The following is a 17,740-nucleotide window of genomic DNA, read 5'->3' on the forward strand; positions in this document are numbered from 1 at the left end:
TAGTCATTTATGGGAACAGATTTTTTTTTTTTTTGCCTTAGATGTTCTAGTTGAAAAATACTCTATAAAGGCCCAATTTAAAAAACCCAGTACATGTGAAAACCAGGAGATAAGCGCGTGGCTGGGCTGTGCGTGCACCACGGGGATTTTCAAATGCCCACAGCCATGTGTGTATTTCCCAGTATGCACAGAAGAACGGGTTTGGGAGAAAGGGGCGGGCTGGGGGCGGGGTCTGCGCAGGGCCTGGGAGGGCTGGGACAGCCCCATTGGGCACTGTCCCACTGAAGGACGCGCTGGCAGCTGACCAGCCCACACAACCTGCTACTGCTCCGGAGAGCAGGTAAGTACTAACTATCCCTTTTTTTTGTTGTTTAACGGGGTTTTAGGGGTCGGGGTTAGTAAGGGAAAAGGGAGGCAGGTTAGGTAAGGGGGTTTAGGAAGTTCCCTCCCTCATGTAGTAAAATTCTCCCCCTTATGCGCGTGAGTTGGCATTCATGCGCCATGCACGCACCGATATATATAATCATGCGCGCATGTGCTTGCAGGAGGCGGATTTTGTAACATGCGCGCGTTGACACATGCAAGTTATAAAATCGGCGCATCCATGTGCATGTGCTGGGAGCCGCGTGCACATGGACGCCTGCGTGCGGGTCTTAAAATGTACCTTTTACTGGGAAAAACCGATTTTCATATATTCAGGTGCACTATTTTATTTCTAGTGGGAAAGTTATATTTATTTTATTTATTTTTAACTTTTTTATACCGACGTTCGTGTATAAAATACAAATCACACCGGTTTACAATGAAACTGAAAGTCGCATGGTAGCGTTACAAGGAACAAGGGAATACATATAACTGGGATACAGGAACTTGAACTTCAAAATGCAAACATGGGAGAGAATAAAAGGGAGATCACTATTTGAAGGTATATGCGACAAACCTCAGAAATCTAAGGGGTTTATTACAAAAATGTATTACATAATGGTCAATTGATTAACAAAACCTAAGCATATTTTAGCTTGGGAAAGGGATCTTGGCAAAGAAGTAGATGAAGATCAATGGGTGCTTTGTTTCTCTTGGAATTAAGAAATGTTCAATCTCTTCTGTTATTACTGAAAATAGTTATAATATGCCATTCAGGTGGTATTTAACCCCAGAATGATTGCATAGAATTTACCCTAATCTAGGAAGGTTTTGCTGGAGACAATGTGGAGGGGTAGGATCCTTTTTCTATGTTCAGTGGGGATGCCTTGAGATTCAGACATACTATGATATGGTAATTACATTTTGTCCTCTCAAAAGTGAAAGTAAGATATTGAAAGACCCTAATTTTTTTTTGATTGGGGGCTACAAGATTTAAATATGTCTTCTAGGGATGTGAATCGTTTTTTGACGATTTAAAAAAATCATCAGATATATTTTAAATCGTCAAAAATCGTTAGAGTCGCGATACAATAGAAATTCCCCTGATTTATCGTGAAAAATCGTAAATCGGGGGAGGGGGGAGGGGGAGGGCGGGAAAACCCGCACACCAAAACAAACCTAAAACCCACCCTGACCCTTTAAAACAAATCTCCCACTCTCCCGAACCCCCCCCAACATGTTTTAAATTATCTGGTGGTCCAGTGGGGGGGGGGGGTCCCGGCGCGATCTCCCACTCTCGGGCCATCGGCACCATTTTGGCTGCGACTAATATAAATGGCGCCGATGGCCCGATAAAAAAAAAAACAAAAAACCCCACCCGACACTTTAAAATTACCCCCTTAGCCTCCCCCACTTTCCCGACAGCCCCCAAAAACTTTTTACACATACCTGGTGGTCCAGGGGGGGCCGTGGGCAGCGATCTCCCGTTCCCACGCTATCAGCTGCTCTAAAAAAAATGGTGCCGATGGCCCTTTGCCCTTACCATGTGACAGGGCAAAGGTAGCGCCGGCACCATTTTGAATATTGGCAATATTGCCCGCGTGCAGGAGATCGCTCCCGGACCCCCGCTGGACCCCCAGGGACTTTTGGCCAGCTTGGGGGGGCCTCCTGACCCCCACAAGACTTGCCAAAAGTCCAGCGGGGGTCCGGGAGCGACCTCCTGCACTCCGGCCGTATTGCCATTATCAAAATGGCGCCGGCGCTACCTTTGCCCTCACTATGTCATAGGGGCCGACGGGCAAAGGTAGCGCCGGCGCCATGTGGCAGTAATTGTGAACCACACTTTATATTTTGTGACTGTTATCTTGCTTTTGTTAAAATTGACTTTAGTTCAATAAAAATGTTCAAATAAAAAAACATAAAAGAAATGATGAAAAATAGCATATAATATAATAGAAATCTTACATACAATACCATTTAAAACATTAGGATCAACATAAAGCAAAATAAAATATAATTATGACATGGTAAAATGACAAAAACATAACACAAATCTTCTTCCAGATACTCTGTGTCAGGAGAAGATTCATTGCCTTACATCAGTGAGTTCTAGACATGTAGGAGCTATCTTTTCCTCAAATTTCTGTATAAATGTATTGTGGTATACCTGGGAAATACTTTCATCTTTAATGAACTTGACCATTTGATTTTTTTTACTTAGAAATGAGACCACTAAGGTTACTTCAACTCTTTTCCACTTAAGTGGGGATCTTATCAACTTTTACTTTCCTGTTAAGTCAATTTCCTGGCTTTCTTAACTTTTTCCTTTTATTTTTTTTAACTTTATGTTTTTAAATGTAAAAGTTATATAGCTTTTAACTCTCCAGTTGTAAAAGCATGATATAATTAAGCGATGATGATGATAATGATTAGGAATACATTTATTGGGAAAAGTGATTGACAATTAAAAACACCCTCTCCAGTAGGGGAAGCCCCACGGACCTAAGAGGAAGTTTATCACTAAGAAATAAAGGTAACTGTCAGGCTCATACACTACATATTTCACATTGCTATCTTCAATAATACATTTGCAGGAAAATAATAAAAAAAAAACCAAACATTGCCACAAATTGCAAAACTCTGGGCCATAGAATAAAAACTGTCTCCTTTTCTTCTGCATGGCCCTCCCCACATCTGGAAAAACACTTTCGTGTTTTCAACAAGACTTTCCTATATTTGAAAAATAATCTCTCAATCCAATTTCTATCCAATTCTAAAACAAATTTCACTATTAAAGTTGCAAGGATGACATGTAAATGTCCCCTCACCCATGCATTTTCCAAGAAGGCCATCAAGTTTAAAAGATCTGATGATTTTTGTGATAGATCCTGCCTATCTTCCAACTTGGTTTCCTTCTTAGGTGGTGGCAAATAAAAAGCCCTAGAGACTAGAGGTAATGCAAAATTTTTTTAATCATCTAAGTAGGAGAAATCTTTTCCATTATAGGGAAGACTATCAAGTGTAAATTCTGTCTCCTTTTCTTCTGCATGGCCCTCCCCACATCTGGAAAAACACTTTCGTGTTTTCAACAAGACTTTCCTATATTTGAAAAATAATCTCTCAATCCAATTTCTATCCAATTCTAAAACAAATTTCACTATTAAAGTTGCAAGGATGACATGTAAATGTCCCCTCACCCATGCATTTTCCAAGAAGGCCATCAAGTTTAAAAGATCTGATGATTTTTGTGATAGATCCTGCCTATCTTCCAACTTGGTTTCCTTCTTAGGTGGTGGCAAATAAAAAGCCCTAGAGACTAGAGGTAATGCAAAATTTTTTTAATCATCTAAGTAGGAGAAATCTTTTCCATTATAGGGAAGACTATCAAGTGTAAATTCTTCTACTTAATAATGTTCTCAAAGCTCTCCAATTTATAATGTAACAAGAAATTATCTTTGATTAAAAGCACTTCATCCGGCTGGAGTTTTTCTATCTTGAACTCACAAATGTCCATCTTCTGCTTCTTGATCTTGCTCCATGAGATTTATTGATGAGAACTGCACTGACAATTGTATATGCAATTTTGGGGTAGATTTTCAAACATGCACACATATCCATGGATGCACCGATTTTATAACATTGGTGTGTTGGCGCGCACATTTTATAAAATCCATGGGCCGCGTGCACATGTGCGATGGATTTTATAATCCATATGCGTTTGTGCGGGCGGCAATTTTGCAATTTCCATATGGCGATGCATTCGGGCCTTCCCCAGTTCCCTCCCAGTCCGCACTTTAATTGGAGCAGACTGGGAGGGAACTTCCTTACCCACTTACCTGAATTCCCTCCCTCTTCCCCTCTCCTCTCCTCCCCACTCCCTAAACCCTATCTTTTTGGGGGTTTTTTCTTTGTTTTACAACTTACTTCAGCTCCCGAGCTGGTGTAAGATGCGCGCGCCGGCCAGCTGCCGGCACACACAAGTCTTTGGGACAGCAATCAGCGATCAATGGCCTGCCCCTCCCTGCCCAAACACACCCCCTGGCCTGCCCCTTTGAAGAGGCCTGGCACTTATGTGCATACCAGGTTTTGTGCACGTGGCCGGGCCCTTTGAAAATTTGCCTGGCGCGCACAAGGCCCGGCCACACGTGTAAAGCCCGGGATTTACACACTTGGGCCTTTAAAATTCTACCCATTATTGCTTTGAGATTTTATGAATGTTTTATAAAATGTGGATACCGAGTTCTATATATAAATAGATATTTTTCCAGTAAAGTTTTTCCCAGTCTCTCTATAGCCATCCATATTGTGTCAAGAGAGGAGAAAGTTTGTGTATCTCCTCCTCCTCGTCCCTGCCCCTAACTAATCCATAACAATCTCATGGTGACTGGAATCAAAAGCTCCCAGGTATTGAGAGTGGGATATTTATTTTTTATCTTTCGTTAATTTCTGGGTATTATTTAATGTGTCTGTTGTTGTAAAATATTTTATTGGTGTTTGGGAAATGTTCAAATTTATATGTGTTTTTAATTACTGGATGTTCTATTCATCAGTTGTTTTGAAATATTCTTTTTATTAGTATGGGTTTACTATTGATTTTTATTAGTATGGGTTCTGGTGTGGGGTGGGGGAGGGCATGTCTTTTTGTTAGTATGGGTTTACTATTGATTAATATTTCTTGACTTTATTTTTTTATGTTTTTCCATTGTTGTGCTGCATACAGAGTGTGGCTTGTGGTTTCCAGATCAGTTTTTGTCTGCATGTTTCTATATATATTTTATGGTCTCTTTATTCTGTATTTGGTGAGAGTCTTTCAGCATTCTGCATATGTGTCGAGGTGAGATAATCTGCTAGCATATAGTGGCTGTGTAGGGCCCTATAGCAGCTTGGCTTGTTCTATTTTCCTAATAGGAGTTGTATTGGTGTTTTAGGGCCTGGTGTAATATTTGCAGTGTTGCCTTTGCATAGGTAGGGTTGTCACTGTTCAAATGCTAGCAGTTAGTGCAATTTTGTTACAGGAAGTTTACTATATTGTACTTGTAGTTAAGTTTACTCATGGCTTTCTGAGGGTCCAGCCCACATCCAACACTCATTATAATTCATCTAATGCGATATGGGTTCCAAGTGTCGTTTTTTGGAGGGTTTTGCAGAATTTTCTGGTTGGCATCACAGTAGTGCATGTAAATATAATATACATGCTGTGATGTTTTTACCTCAGAAAATGGAATACCCTTTTCCATGTAAAATCTGTTATAAATTCATAATTTTTAATCGTATGTGTGAGAGAGAGAGAGGAGGGGTGGGAGAGTGCAAGGTTGTGAGGTTTGCTTAGAGCACCTAATACCCTTGCATCAGCCCTGGCTGCACTGTTTCCATGTGGGAATGCAGGATTCAATGTGGAACTGTGCTTCTTTGGGGTCAGTAGCTCTCTCCAGTCTTGGCCAGGGCTTCATTTTTCTTTTTACAATCCTGGAGAACAACATGACTCACTTCTTTCCCCCTCTCTGTTGGAGGAGGTAGGCAGAGCAGAGCCTGGGGAACCATAAAGCAGCAGACACTGTATAGCATACAGTCAATGGGAATGCCCTGGTGGTGGTGGGGCATGGAGAAGTGGAGGCAAGCTACAATCGAAGAAAGGGAGGGGTTGTCCATGAGAAAGTGCCTGTGCAGTGTTGAACATGTTTCTATTTGAGGTGGCTGGGCTGAGCTCAGTGAAACCATTGAGCCTCCTGGAAAGTGGGGATGCTGAGAAGGACGTAAATGGGAAAAAGGGGGACTGATGCAGGCTGAGGAAGGGCTGGCAGCAAGCAAAAACTTTACATGACAGTGCTGGAGTGGGGGTACTCACTGTTTGAGCACATGAGCAGTAACACAACAGTGGAATGTGCATATCTGAGAAAAAGAGTGGGGGTGTATCAGAGAAATCCGCACGCACACAAATTGTTTCTGTGAGAGTGTGTGGGTGGGTGTCTTTCTCTCTGATACAATGTGTGTGTGTGGGGGTGTCTGACACACACACACACACACTCTCTCTCTTTCTCTGTGACACAAAGTCATTGAGAGCAAGAATATGTGTGTGTCTTTGGGTCAGAGAGACGCTCACACACATTTTCAGATACAGACTAAGTGGGTGCTTATATCTAAAAAGACAATATGGGTGGGTGTCTGACACTGACTGTCAGCGTGGATGTTTCATTAGTTGGCAACTAGTTCAAGAACTGATTGATTAGCAAGATACTTTAACATGAGTCCAGGAATCCAGTATATTATATGAGAGATGTAACCAAACTTTGTGGGTGGAAGGGGAACAACCAATTGCATGGGTGGAACGATGACTACATTTCTGTTTACTCACCCCTAAGGTGTGCTGTACTATTTAGTTATTTAGGAGAAATGTGATATTTATGTTGTAAATTTTTTGACTCAATTTTGCCAGGCTGTAGGCCACATGATATATCTTTCAAAGGTGAGTTTGGCTTGCTTTTGGGAGCTGTCTAAGCAAGTGCTGCAGGGAAAGTGCACGAGATAGACAGATAACCTGTGGGCTGGTTTTGAAAAAATCCTCTGGGCTGATATTTTCCCGCAGTCCGCCCCATAGCGGGGCCGTAGTGGAACTCATCCCACCACAGCCCGAAGATAACAAGAGGCCATGTGGGTATGTGTGTGAGTGACTGAGGGCATGTGTGTGTGAGAGAGCCTGTGTGTTTGTGCGTGTGTGAGTGTGTCTATGTGAGAGCCTATGTGGGTGTTTGTGTGCCTGTGAGATCCCATGTTTTACATTTAGGCTCTCACAGGCACACACACACACACACATAATGTATCTGTGAAGGAGAGGGAGTCTGTGTATGTTAGCGAGAGGGAGTGTGTAAGAGAATGAATGTGTTATTGTATAAGTGTGTGAGAGAAGATAAAATCTGGGCATCCCTAAATCCCTCAATCCATGACAATCTCGGGGTAACTAGAAATCAGAAGATCACAGGTACGGAGAGCAGGAGATATTTTTAATAATTTTTAGTTTTAATTATTGGGCGTAATTTGATAATTCTGCTCTTTTGAAATATTTAATTTTTGGGGGGGAATAGAACATTTTTTAATTATTGGATTTTTTATTTATCAGATGTTTTGAAATATATTTTTGGTGTTTGGGAAATTTTGTATGCGCTATTCATTAACTGTTTGAAATATTTATTCTTTTTATGAATATGATTTTACTATTACGATTGTATTATATTTCTTGATTTTATTATTTAATGTTTTTATGAAGAATGGTAATGTTTCTGTTTTCCCATTGTTGCTCTGTGGAGAGTCTGGCTTGTGGGTTCCAGTTCAGTTCTTCTCAGCACATTTCTGTTTATACTTTCTGATCTCTTTAATCTGTATTTGGTGAGGGTCTGTCTGTATTCTGCATATGTGAATGAGGTGGTATGTAATTTCTGTGAAGGGATCTATAGCAGCCTGGTTTCCTAATAAGAGTTTTATTGGTGTTCTAGGGCCTGGTGTAATGTGTGCAGTGTTGCCGCTTCATAGATAAGGTTGTTAGGGTTGTTTTGGTATGGGAGGTTTACTATATTGTAATGGTAATTCTGTTTGTTCATGGCTTTCTGAGGGCCAAACTCACATCCAATACATATTACAAAAAAATCAAATGCCATAGGAGCTCCAAGTGTCTTTTTTGCAGAGTTTTCCGGTTGGCACCACAGCAGTGCATGTAAATATAATATGCATGTTGTAAGTGATATTTTTGCCTCAGCAGACTGTACTCTTGAATGTTCTTTTTCATGAAAAATGTATTATAAATGCATAATTTAACTGTGTGTCTGAAGGAATGTGGGGGGGGGGGGGGGGGTCATGTCAGTTTTTAAAAATATAGATTACAGGACAGAGCTGGGTTTTGTTAGGTGGGCCCGGGACAGACACTGAATGAATGAATGATTGGGGGGGTGTAGCACACTAATTTTCGCACAGGGCAGCAAAAAAGTTAGCACCGGCCCTGTTTCTGCCTCATTTTATTGGTCTACGATTGCATCATTTGATACTTGATGATCCTCTCTCTCTCTTTCCATATGTTGTACAGAGCAGACACTTGGTGCTTGACACTTTTTTCCTTTACCATAATGTCTGATTTTCTTGTATCAAACCTTTTCTCCGTAGGAATAGGAATGTCCCAGGTGATCACAAATTCTTCATTCTCTAAATTAGCTCGGGGCCATGGTCCCAGTGCTTTTCTAGTGCAGTGATACCAGGGATGGCAACTTTCAAACGGGTGCGCAGGTGCACATACAGACGTGCGTGTGGGCGCGTGGCCAGATACGCGGCAATTCCATATCCTGAGCGCACATATGTGCATATGTTATAAAATAGCTCTGGCGCACATATTTTACAAGTGTGCGCATGCTGCCGCGTAATGTTGGCTTTGAGCTGCACAAGTAAGGGAATTTTATAACAGGCGCGCGTCCACGCCATGGACAGTTTCACCGGTTCGGCCATCAGGTTGCCCAGTCTACAGCTAGGTCCTCCAGACCTCCCTGGTTCTTTAGCGTGCACTCCCCCTGGTTATCCCAGACCCCTCAAGCACTTCATAGATGCCAGGAAAGAGTTTTATTGAGACTTACACCTCCTGCATATCAGAAGCAACTTTACACTCAGATATACCCAGGCCCGTAGGTACTTGCATGCACATCTCTTGGCCTCGCCCTGGAACGCCCACATTCCACCCCTTTTTGTCTCCATGCAAGATATTCATACATCGGGACTTGTACGTGCATGTGGGCGGCTTATAAAATTAGCTACATGCGTGCTCATGTCCCGATTTTGATGCATGCCCAGCTTTTCAAATTCACCTTATAGTGTTTACCCGGTTTCCAGTGGATGAGCCTTGTCACCCTATTATGCTTTTCTGTGTACAGGCTTTCTGCCATCAGCACGTTACATCCAGTGATGAGATGGGTAACCGTTTCCAGTTCTGTTTTACAGAGTCTGCATTTACCATTTGTTCTATGCTGGCCTCCCACCGATCAGAAAATTGTGGTGTATTCTATACAGAGTGAGAAGGTATAGACTTGAGAGCAGGAAACCAGACTTTCCTAGCTAAGAAGTTAGGGAGACAGGTGCCCTGATCAGAGATAAGAACTAACAGACTCTATGTGTAAAACATCCCGACACCTACTGATGAAGAACATTTTCAGAGATGTAGGTTTCATTTGATCACTGGAAAATGTGAGGAATCTATAACTTATATATGTATTTTTAGTAAACTATATTTTAGCAGAGCCAATAATACTCCCTTCATGCAATCATTGATTAAGAAAAATGAAAAGCTGAGCTAGTTTGACATGCATAAACATATATTAATACATAAAGTGAAAACACAAACGGTGAAAAAACACTAAAGCAAACAAACTTAAGATTTCACCAACATTAGCACTGCTGTGCAAATATTTTCTGTGTGTAAATAGTTTACACTAACAGACCTCATATATATAGGCACTTAGACTGCACCATTGAATGCGGTGTCCTACATCTTATGAATGAAACAGGTGCCTGTGTATTTTATAATCATTGGCCCAGGATAAACCCAATGTCCAAGAATCCCAGGTCTGTATATTTTTTTCAATATTTGTTTGTTGCAAATAAAAAATTCTTTGTACTAGAGGTAAAGTAAGTATGATGAATCCAATGAAAACACAAGCTTGTGTTAAAGTTTCTTTTCTCCGAAGATTTAAGATAAGTTTTCATTGGATTCCTCATACCTTACTTTACCTCTAGTACAAATAATTTTTTATTTGCAACAAACAAATATTGAAAAAAATATACAGATCTGGGATTCTTGGACATTGGGTTTATCCTGGGCCAATGATTATAAAATACACAGGTACCTGTTTCATTCATAAGACGAAGGACACCGCATTCAGTGGTGCAGTCTAAGTGCCTATATATATATATATGAGGTCCGTTAGTGTAAACTATTTACACACACAAAATATTTGCACAGCAGTGCTAATGTTGGTAAACATATATTAAGTCATTCATCCTAAGAAGACTCATATAAATCCATTACAGTGTTGCCTTGGTGATAAAAGTGATCATGTAGAAAAGAGAGATTCAGGCTATCTGTCTTGGTCACTTTTTGGCTGAGATCAAATGTCAGGTCTGAACCAAGAACTGTGGACAGTCTTTTCCTGGCCTTGTGGCAGAAAATGAGGAGCAATATAATATGAAAGGAATAATGCCCTGCCAGCCCTGCCACTGAGGATATAAAATGTAATAACATTGTTGATGACAGCAGAAAAATACTAACTGGTCCTTTCAGTCTCCCTGGTTATTCTGCCTACACTGCTAAAGCCACGTCTGCCAGTGCCAGCCACAGAGTGTGACCATCTGCAAGATGTTGCTTCTTAGCCAAGACAAATTTTTTTCTCTTTCTCCTTTGTGTTCCAGCTTCTTGGGTAGATGAGCATAAAAGATCTCCATTTAGTACTGTCTATTTGGACACAAATTAGGAGCCCATAATAAAAAAAAAAAAAAGAGAGTATCCCTGCTCTAATTTTTACTCCGTTCTGCCCAGTTTACTGTTTAAATCACTTTGCTGCACGCAGTTAAAAGTGAATTTTAAAAGAACGCCGCGTGCATTAATTAGGGGATCGATGAATATGTCAGACTCATGCATGCAGAACCAATTTTAAAAGCTGGTGAAATAGGGGTGTAACTGCCATGCGCGCGCATCTAGAAAGTTTTCAGAAAGGGGCATGGGCATGGTCTGGGCAGGGCATGGGCATTTCGGGGATGTGAACCAGAGATGTGTGCATAAATACTTACAAGATCCAGCACGCGCCGAGGTCCCCTGCCGCCTAACTTTACTAAAGAAAATAGGCAGATCTGCGGGGCTTTAAACTGGGGGGGAGTGAAAGCTATTAAACTAAGTGGGTTTGGAGGTCCTGTCGATGAACTGGTAAAACTGGGAATAGCGTTGGCACACACCCCTTTTAAAATCCCCCGATTTACGTGGTAGAAGCAGAATTTACGCACGCATACATGCACGTGGCCAGGCTATTTTATAACATGCATGCATATATGTGCGCAAGTTTTAAAAATAGCCGCATCCCTGGGCAAGGGCTGAGACATGTGTGCACATATGTGCACCTGCACGCCGGTTTGAAAGTTACCACCTTCCAGAGCAGCAAGAGTAGTAAACTTACTCTGTGTTCTGTTTTTCCAGCGTCATTCCATTTGAGTGAGACTGCTTTTTTAATATTGAGTGCCACCTGTGTAAGCTGGTGAAGGAACATGATTGACTGATGTCCCCACGATGCATAGAAATAAACTGCTTAACCCAATGTCTGTAGATTACTCTCCTGTCCTTTTTCATTTTTTAACAAAATGCGTAATATGCTCCTCGCACCTGCACTGAGTCCTACCACCCTGTGGCTCTAGCATTTTTCATGAGGACTTCTCTTCTCTCCCATAGGATGCTATTCCCTCTCCATTCGCAGAACTCAGACCCCTTCCTGGGATGCAGTGAAGCACTATCGCATACATCGGCTGGAAAATGGCTGGGTTTTCATCTCTCCTCGCCTCACGTTCTCCTCGCTGCAGCACCTGGTGGATTATTACTCAGGTAGGTTTTTGCTTTCCGTATGTGTTGAGAGTATGCAGCTTGTTTTATCCAGAAAGGAAACTAACATGCTTTGCAGTCATAGTATGCATTGGGAATGTTTGATTTACTTTTATTGAAATCCCCATAGTGCTTTTCACCAAGCATGGATGTACCCAGTGCCCCCGGGCTCTTGCAATTCTGCGGCCATGGTAAGGGCCACAAAATTCAGCCCTTGTTCAGTTCTGACCAGTTTTGCTGCAGGAAACCGGGACCCTTTTAGAAACTAAGAATTGGTGGCCAGGGGACGGTGCATTTCCCCTCTCCCTCCCACCCTGGAAGAGAAAGCAGTGGGATGGCACAATCTTTCCTCCCCCTTTTGCCCCTGGATTCCCTCAGTCACTGGATCCTATCATGAAACAGGAGGATGAGGAGGACAATAGCCTTGTAGTGCCTCGGGCACCGTCTCCCCTGCTGGTGCCTGAATGGTGAGCTTTGAACCACTAAAGCCTGATGCTAGGGCTCTGGCAGGGGAGGGGGAGGAGGCTCTGCAAGGCTGTCATCCTCCTCCTCCTGTTTCATGGCAGGATGTGGGGAGGGAGTGAAGAGGGGATCACAAGGGAGGGAGTGAACCAGTGTTCATGGGAGGATCATGGGGTGGGGGGAGTGAACCGGGGCTTGTGAGAGGGAGGGTGTGAGCCAGAGTTTGTAAGGAGTTTGTGTGTGGGGAGGGATAGATCCAGGGTGAATGAGGACTTTGTGGTGGTGCGGAGGCAATGAAAGAGGGAGAATGAATGGATCAAAGGGACTTTGGAAGGGGGGAATAAGCGAAAGGGTGGATGGGGGTGTGATTGGGAGGTGTTGTGGTTTCCTTCCTTCTCCATCCCATCCCAATCGTCCCTGCTTCTCCACCTCATCCCCAATACTCCCTTTCTGCCCACCTCCCCACTTCTGATCCTTCTCCCCTACTCTACCTTCCCTTCTCTTTAGTCCCCCCATCCTCTCCTTCTGTGCCTCTTTCCTCCTCTGTCCCTTGTATCTCCACCCCTCCAGCCTAAGATTCTTTCCTCATTTCTCTCCTCTCTTCCCATTCCCAGATCCCTTCCCCTCCTTCCTCCCCAGTCCCTTTTATTCTACTAAAGAACCAAATAAACTGGACGCAGAACTGTCAGAAAAGAACTTTATTTTTATAAAGTAAAAATAAAAAACATTCTTTAAAATTGCAAATATAAGCAAAATTGTGCAAATTTGCCATATAATTGCTGCAGAGCTTTGAAACCTCTGCCTCAGAATGTGAAAACTCTGGCCACAGAATCTTGAAAGATCTTCCTCAGGAAACCTGGCTCTCATGCGACTTCTGTGATGGCTGAATGGCCGCACAGTCAGTTTAGCATCTGATCTATATGAGGCAGGAGGGCCTTGATGTGATCCCAAAGTCTGCAAGCAGGGACAAGGAAAATCCTCCCCCTTAAGACTTAGAGGTGGGTTTTTGTGTGGGTGGGTCTCACAGGGCAGAGTTGGCACATTTGAAGATGAATTTTAAAAGCCCAGAGCACCAAAAACCGGGAGATATGCAAATATGTTGGGCCGGCGCGCACCGAGCCGGTTTTAAAAGGCGCCCGCTTATGCACGAACTTGCTGCTACATGCGGGGCGGGGCATGGGCATTCCTGGATTTCACCTTAACATTTGTGCATATATATTTATTTATTTATTTAAAAACACTTTATTCTGCCTATAACAGTTTCCTATGCTAGGCGGATTACAACAATTAAAATATAAAACAACATATCATCAATAATGTACAAATAATCAGAATCAATTCATAAAATAAATAAAATCAGAGATAAGCAACATAAAATCTTCACTGTTTACACTTATGTGCACAGGCACGCGCCGGGGGTTCTTTACCACGTAACTTTACTTCTGCTATGGATGGCATCTAAGTAATAAAACAAAAAGATATAGGCAGATCAGTGGGGTTTTAAAAGTAGGGGCTAACAGAGGAGAAAGGAAGATATTAAACTAGGGGGATTTGGAAGTCCTATCAGTTAACTGGGCAAACTGGAAATGGCGTTGGCACGTGTGTCTACCAAAGCTCCCCACATTTACGTGGTAGAAGTGGCATTTGCATGCATAAGCGTCCATCTACTTAAAACTGTGCACACATGTGTGCGCGGTCAGGCTATCTACCGAATGACGGTATATAAAACTCAATAAATAAATAAATGCATGGCAGCGTCCCTGGGTGCAGGCCGATAAATGTGTGCCTGCATGCCTATTTAAAAGTTACCGTCATAATGAGAGGCACTCTTGAAAAACAATTTGAGAGGATCTGCTGGAAATATGGCTTTCTTGCTCTGTAGCCTTGTCTCTCTCTCTCTCTCTCTCTCTCTCTCTCTCTCCCTGCATTGTGAGGTCAGTTTTTACTCTCTAATTAGGGTGAAGGGGCTTACTGATGTGTAGGTGCTTTGGAAAGAGATGGAGAGTGATAGTTTGTCACTATGGTACTGTTTTTTGACTGCTCTGGTCTCTCTTTGCTGCTTCTCTGCAGAGGTGGAAGATGGATTGTGCTGCCTCCTGAAAGCGCCTTGTTTCCTCGAAGGATCCAGATCCACTCCAGTCCAGAATCTTCCTGAACCACTTGTCATCAAGACACCGGCATTGAATTGGAAAGATCTGGATAGGTGAGACACCGTTCTTGTTTTATGAAGACTGGGGAATCATGACGAGGCGAAGTTGTAAGCCTTGAAAAAATGTGTGTGTGCTGCACAAATATGGAGCTATGTGCTGCGTATGTGTAACACAATCAGGTAGGTATTAAAAATAAAACATTAGGTAAGTCAGCCGGATAAAACGTAACCGGCAAACTTACATAAGATATTGAGCGGCACAGCTATGCTACTGAATATCCCCATCAAAATCGCTACTTAGCCGTATAAGCTATATCTGGTTAAGACAGATCGGCTGTGTGGCAGGTCTAACTTATCTGATTAACTTAACCAGATAAATATGAATATTGCTACTTATCCAGCTAAGTCTGCCCTCTGCCCACCCAATAGATATCCAGCTATCTACTTAGCCTGATAAGTGACTTATCCGGCTAAGTGGCAGCTGCTGAACGTAGTCAGATATTCAGCGGCCACTACTTACCGGATAAGTCACTGTTTATCCACCTCTTACCAGATAAGTTGCAACTTGTCCAGATAAGTAGCACTGAATATCAGGCTCCAAGTATTTAAGGGAAGAAGGCAATGTCTGAGTTTCTTAATATAAAATCTTTATATTCAGAGGTTTATAAAACACGAAGAAAAATGACTGTGCTAATCAGACCTATCAAGCATCCTCTTCCACTTAATGGGTTCATATCTTTTGTGAAGTAAACCTTGACAGAGCTGGAAAATATTGTTTTGGTAAGATGCTGTAATGCTCTTATGTGGAAATGTTCATTACTACCTACATGGGTGCTAGGTCTGTGGGTATTTTTATCTGCAGGCTTGCACCAGTTTATAAAGGGAAAATACGAACATACTTTCCCTTTGAAACATGCCTAGGGGAACAAATCCCTGCAGAGATTTGCCTCTGCTTTTTCTGCTTTGAATATGCAACGCTATGTAAATTGCTGTCTCCCCCCATCTAAGCTCACCTCTGGGCATGCACGCTTTTTCCATGCAAGCTACTGATCCCTACATGCACGTTTCCCTGAGGAAAGGATGACAGTTTTCAGGCAGCCCAAGGTATCTGGGTAAATGACTTTAGAAAATTGTCCTGCCTGCAAATTTTTAACTTGCCACTTCTATCAAGCTTGCCTTATGCTCATTTCCAAACTACCTGGTTAGTTTCTCTTCTGGCAGGCACATTTAAGTAAGGATTTATGTGCATAAACTGGCTGTCTGGAAAATTGCCCAGGATGGCTGAATAACTGCTTTTAGCTGCATGAAGAAGAGATGTTCCCAGGAGCATGTAGGGGAAGGGAAATAATGCATGTACATTGCATGTTCAGCTCTATGCAGCAAAAAACAGGTACAAATCTCCTAGCTACTTTGTACCTATGGCGAATTTTAAAGTTAAGGTCTGTGTGTACTTTCTCCTTGACACTGCATCTCATAATAATAATTTACATAGCACCTTTTAGCCAAATATACTGTACAGTTTAGTAGTTCTTAGGGTCACACATAAAGTAGCAGAGCTAAATTTGTGTTCCAGGAGTTATGCCTTAGAGTTCAGTGTCTCCTCACTTCCCAGACAGCAGGCAGACTGAGCCACTTGTCACCTTATGTTTCCTGCAGTTCTGTATTATTTAAGGATGATAAAGCTGTTGATGAAGAATCCCCTGTGAGCCTGGGTCTGCGGGAAGCCGTCAGTTCCTACATGTACATGACTGAGGGCCTCGGCTTTGGCGGGACAGCAGACAAGGGCAACAGATGGAGGACATGTTAATTTCTGCATGATCACACAAATCCTGTCCCAGGAGGAGCGAAACCAAAGGCTGCTGGAAGAAAGAGATGCTTTGTTTTTGTTTGTCCCCCCCCTCCCCCACCCCCAGCATTTTCCTCCTGCTCCTTTGGCTTCTAGCAAGCCTCTGTTGGTCTCCAGCACCATGAGCTGTGATCATTCTCAGTGATGGTCCTCAGCAGGGGGTAACAGAGCACAGCTTCCTTTGGAACCCGATTCTTGTGCGACGCTATTGTAGTGATGGCGGAGATCTTTTCCTCCAGCCGGTGACTTCGAATGTTGCCTACGCCCCAGCTGGCCTGATGTTTAGCATCTACGCTTGGGAATCAAAATTGGGTGTCTCTCTCATCAAACCTCGCAGTTCCACTGGGGAAATGGACACTATGTTAAAAGATGGAGCGTACAGTGAAAAAGATCAAATGTTGGGATGACACATGGAACACTTAAGCAAAAGCAGAGACAGTGCAACCCACACAAGGAATTTTCTTAGCGGACAGATCCAGCTCTTTTATATTTGACAATGGGATTCTGATATCTTTCATTGTGTGTGTTTTATATGAATTAATATATAATGTTATAGTATGGTGACTTATTTATTGCAGCTGTGCTGCCTTCTTTAACTATAACTAGATGTAATAATATCCTGCTGGTCACTGTTGCTTGACATTGGAAATGTATTCTGCTTGTATGGTGACAGCAGGGCTGGTTTAAGCATCAGGCCCCCCAGGCAGTTATCTAAAGTGCCAAAATTTAGGAGGATGGCACTGCGACAGACAGACATAAACTGGGCTTGTGGGGGAGGACAGGACCAATGTTCCCTCTAATTTTTGACAGGCTGTGTATGCCAAAATTTTCTTTTGTGCAACTTTTTTTTTTTTTTAATTTGACAATGTTTATTAAAGACAAATCAGAAACAATCATTCATTGTATTATTCAAAAGTGAAAATGAAATAATTTAGCACTAGTACCCTACAGACAGCTATTATTAGGAATGTCTTTATTTATCCATGTTATGTATTATTTATTTATTTATTTTATTTATTAACTTTTATTTACCGACATTCGTGCAGCACATCATGCCGGTTTACAAAGAACTCAGGTGGGTGATACAATAAAACAATAAAACAAAAACAATGTACAAAGAATAAAACAAAAGTAAAACCATAACGATGTAACCTTGGAACAAAATACTATTCCTTACAATAAGGACACATTAACCGATCATGATCAAAAAATAAATTAAGCCGTAGGGGAATGTTGTTTCTTCTAGGGTATCCATGGGTGGTGCGGGGGGATTGTGATCAATCGCCTCCCAAGTATTCCTTCTTGTGCAACT

At 42.2% G+C, this 17,740-nt stretch overlaps 1 protein-coding gene across 2 annotated transcripts in view; it reads left to right on the top strand.

The window, feature by feature from the left end:
• The window catches only part of SLA2 (Src like adaptor 2), a 69,219-nt gene extending 51,959 nt beyond the window's left edge, over positions 1–17,260 (top strand). For both annotated transcript variants that reach the window (XM_029614684.1, XM_029614683.1), the window contains exons 6-8: positions 11,825–11,974; positions 14,504–14,636; positions 16,239–17,260. In XM_029614684.1, the coding sequence (XP_029470544.1) occupies positions 11,825–11,974; positions 14,504–14,636; positions 16,239–16,389 (434 nt within the window). In that variant the 3' untranslated portion in view covers positions 16,390–17,260. The remainder of the gene's footprint in view (positions 1–11,824; positions 11,975–14,503; positions 14,637–16,238) is intronic.
• Positions 17,261–17,740: the final 480 nt, after the last annotated feature.

The sequence above is a fragment of the Rhinatrema bivittatum genome, chromosome 8 (assembly GCF_901001135.1).
Source record: "Rhinatrema bivittatum chromosome 8, aRhiBiv1.1, whole genome shotgun sequence".
NCBI classification, from domain to species: domain Eukaryota; kingdom Metazoa; phylum Chordata; class Amphibia; order Gymnophiona; family Rhinatrematidae; genus Rhinatrema; species Rhinatrema bivittatum.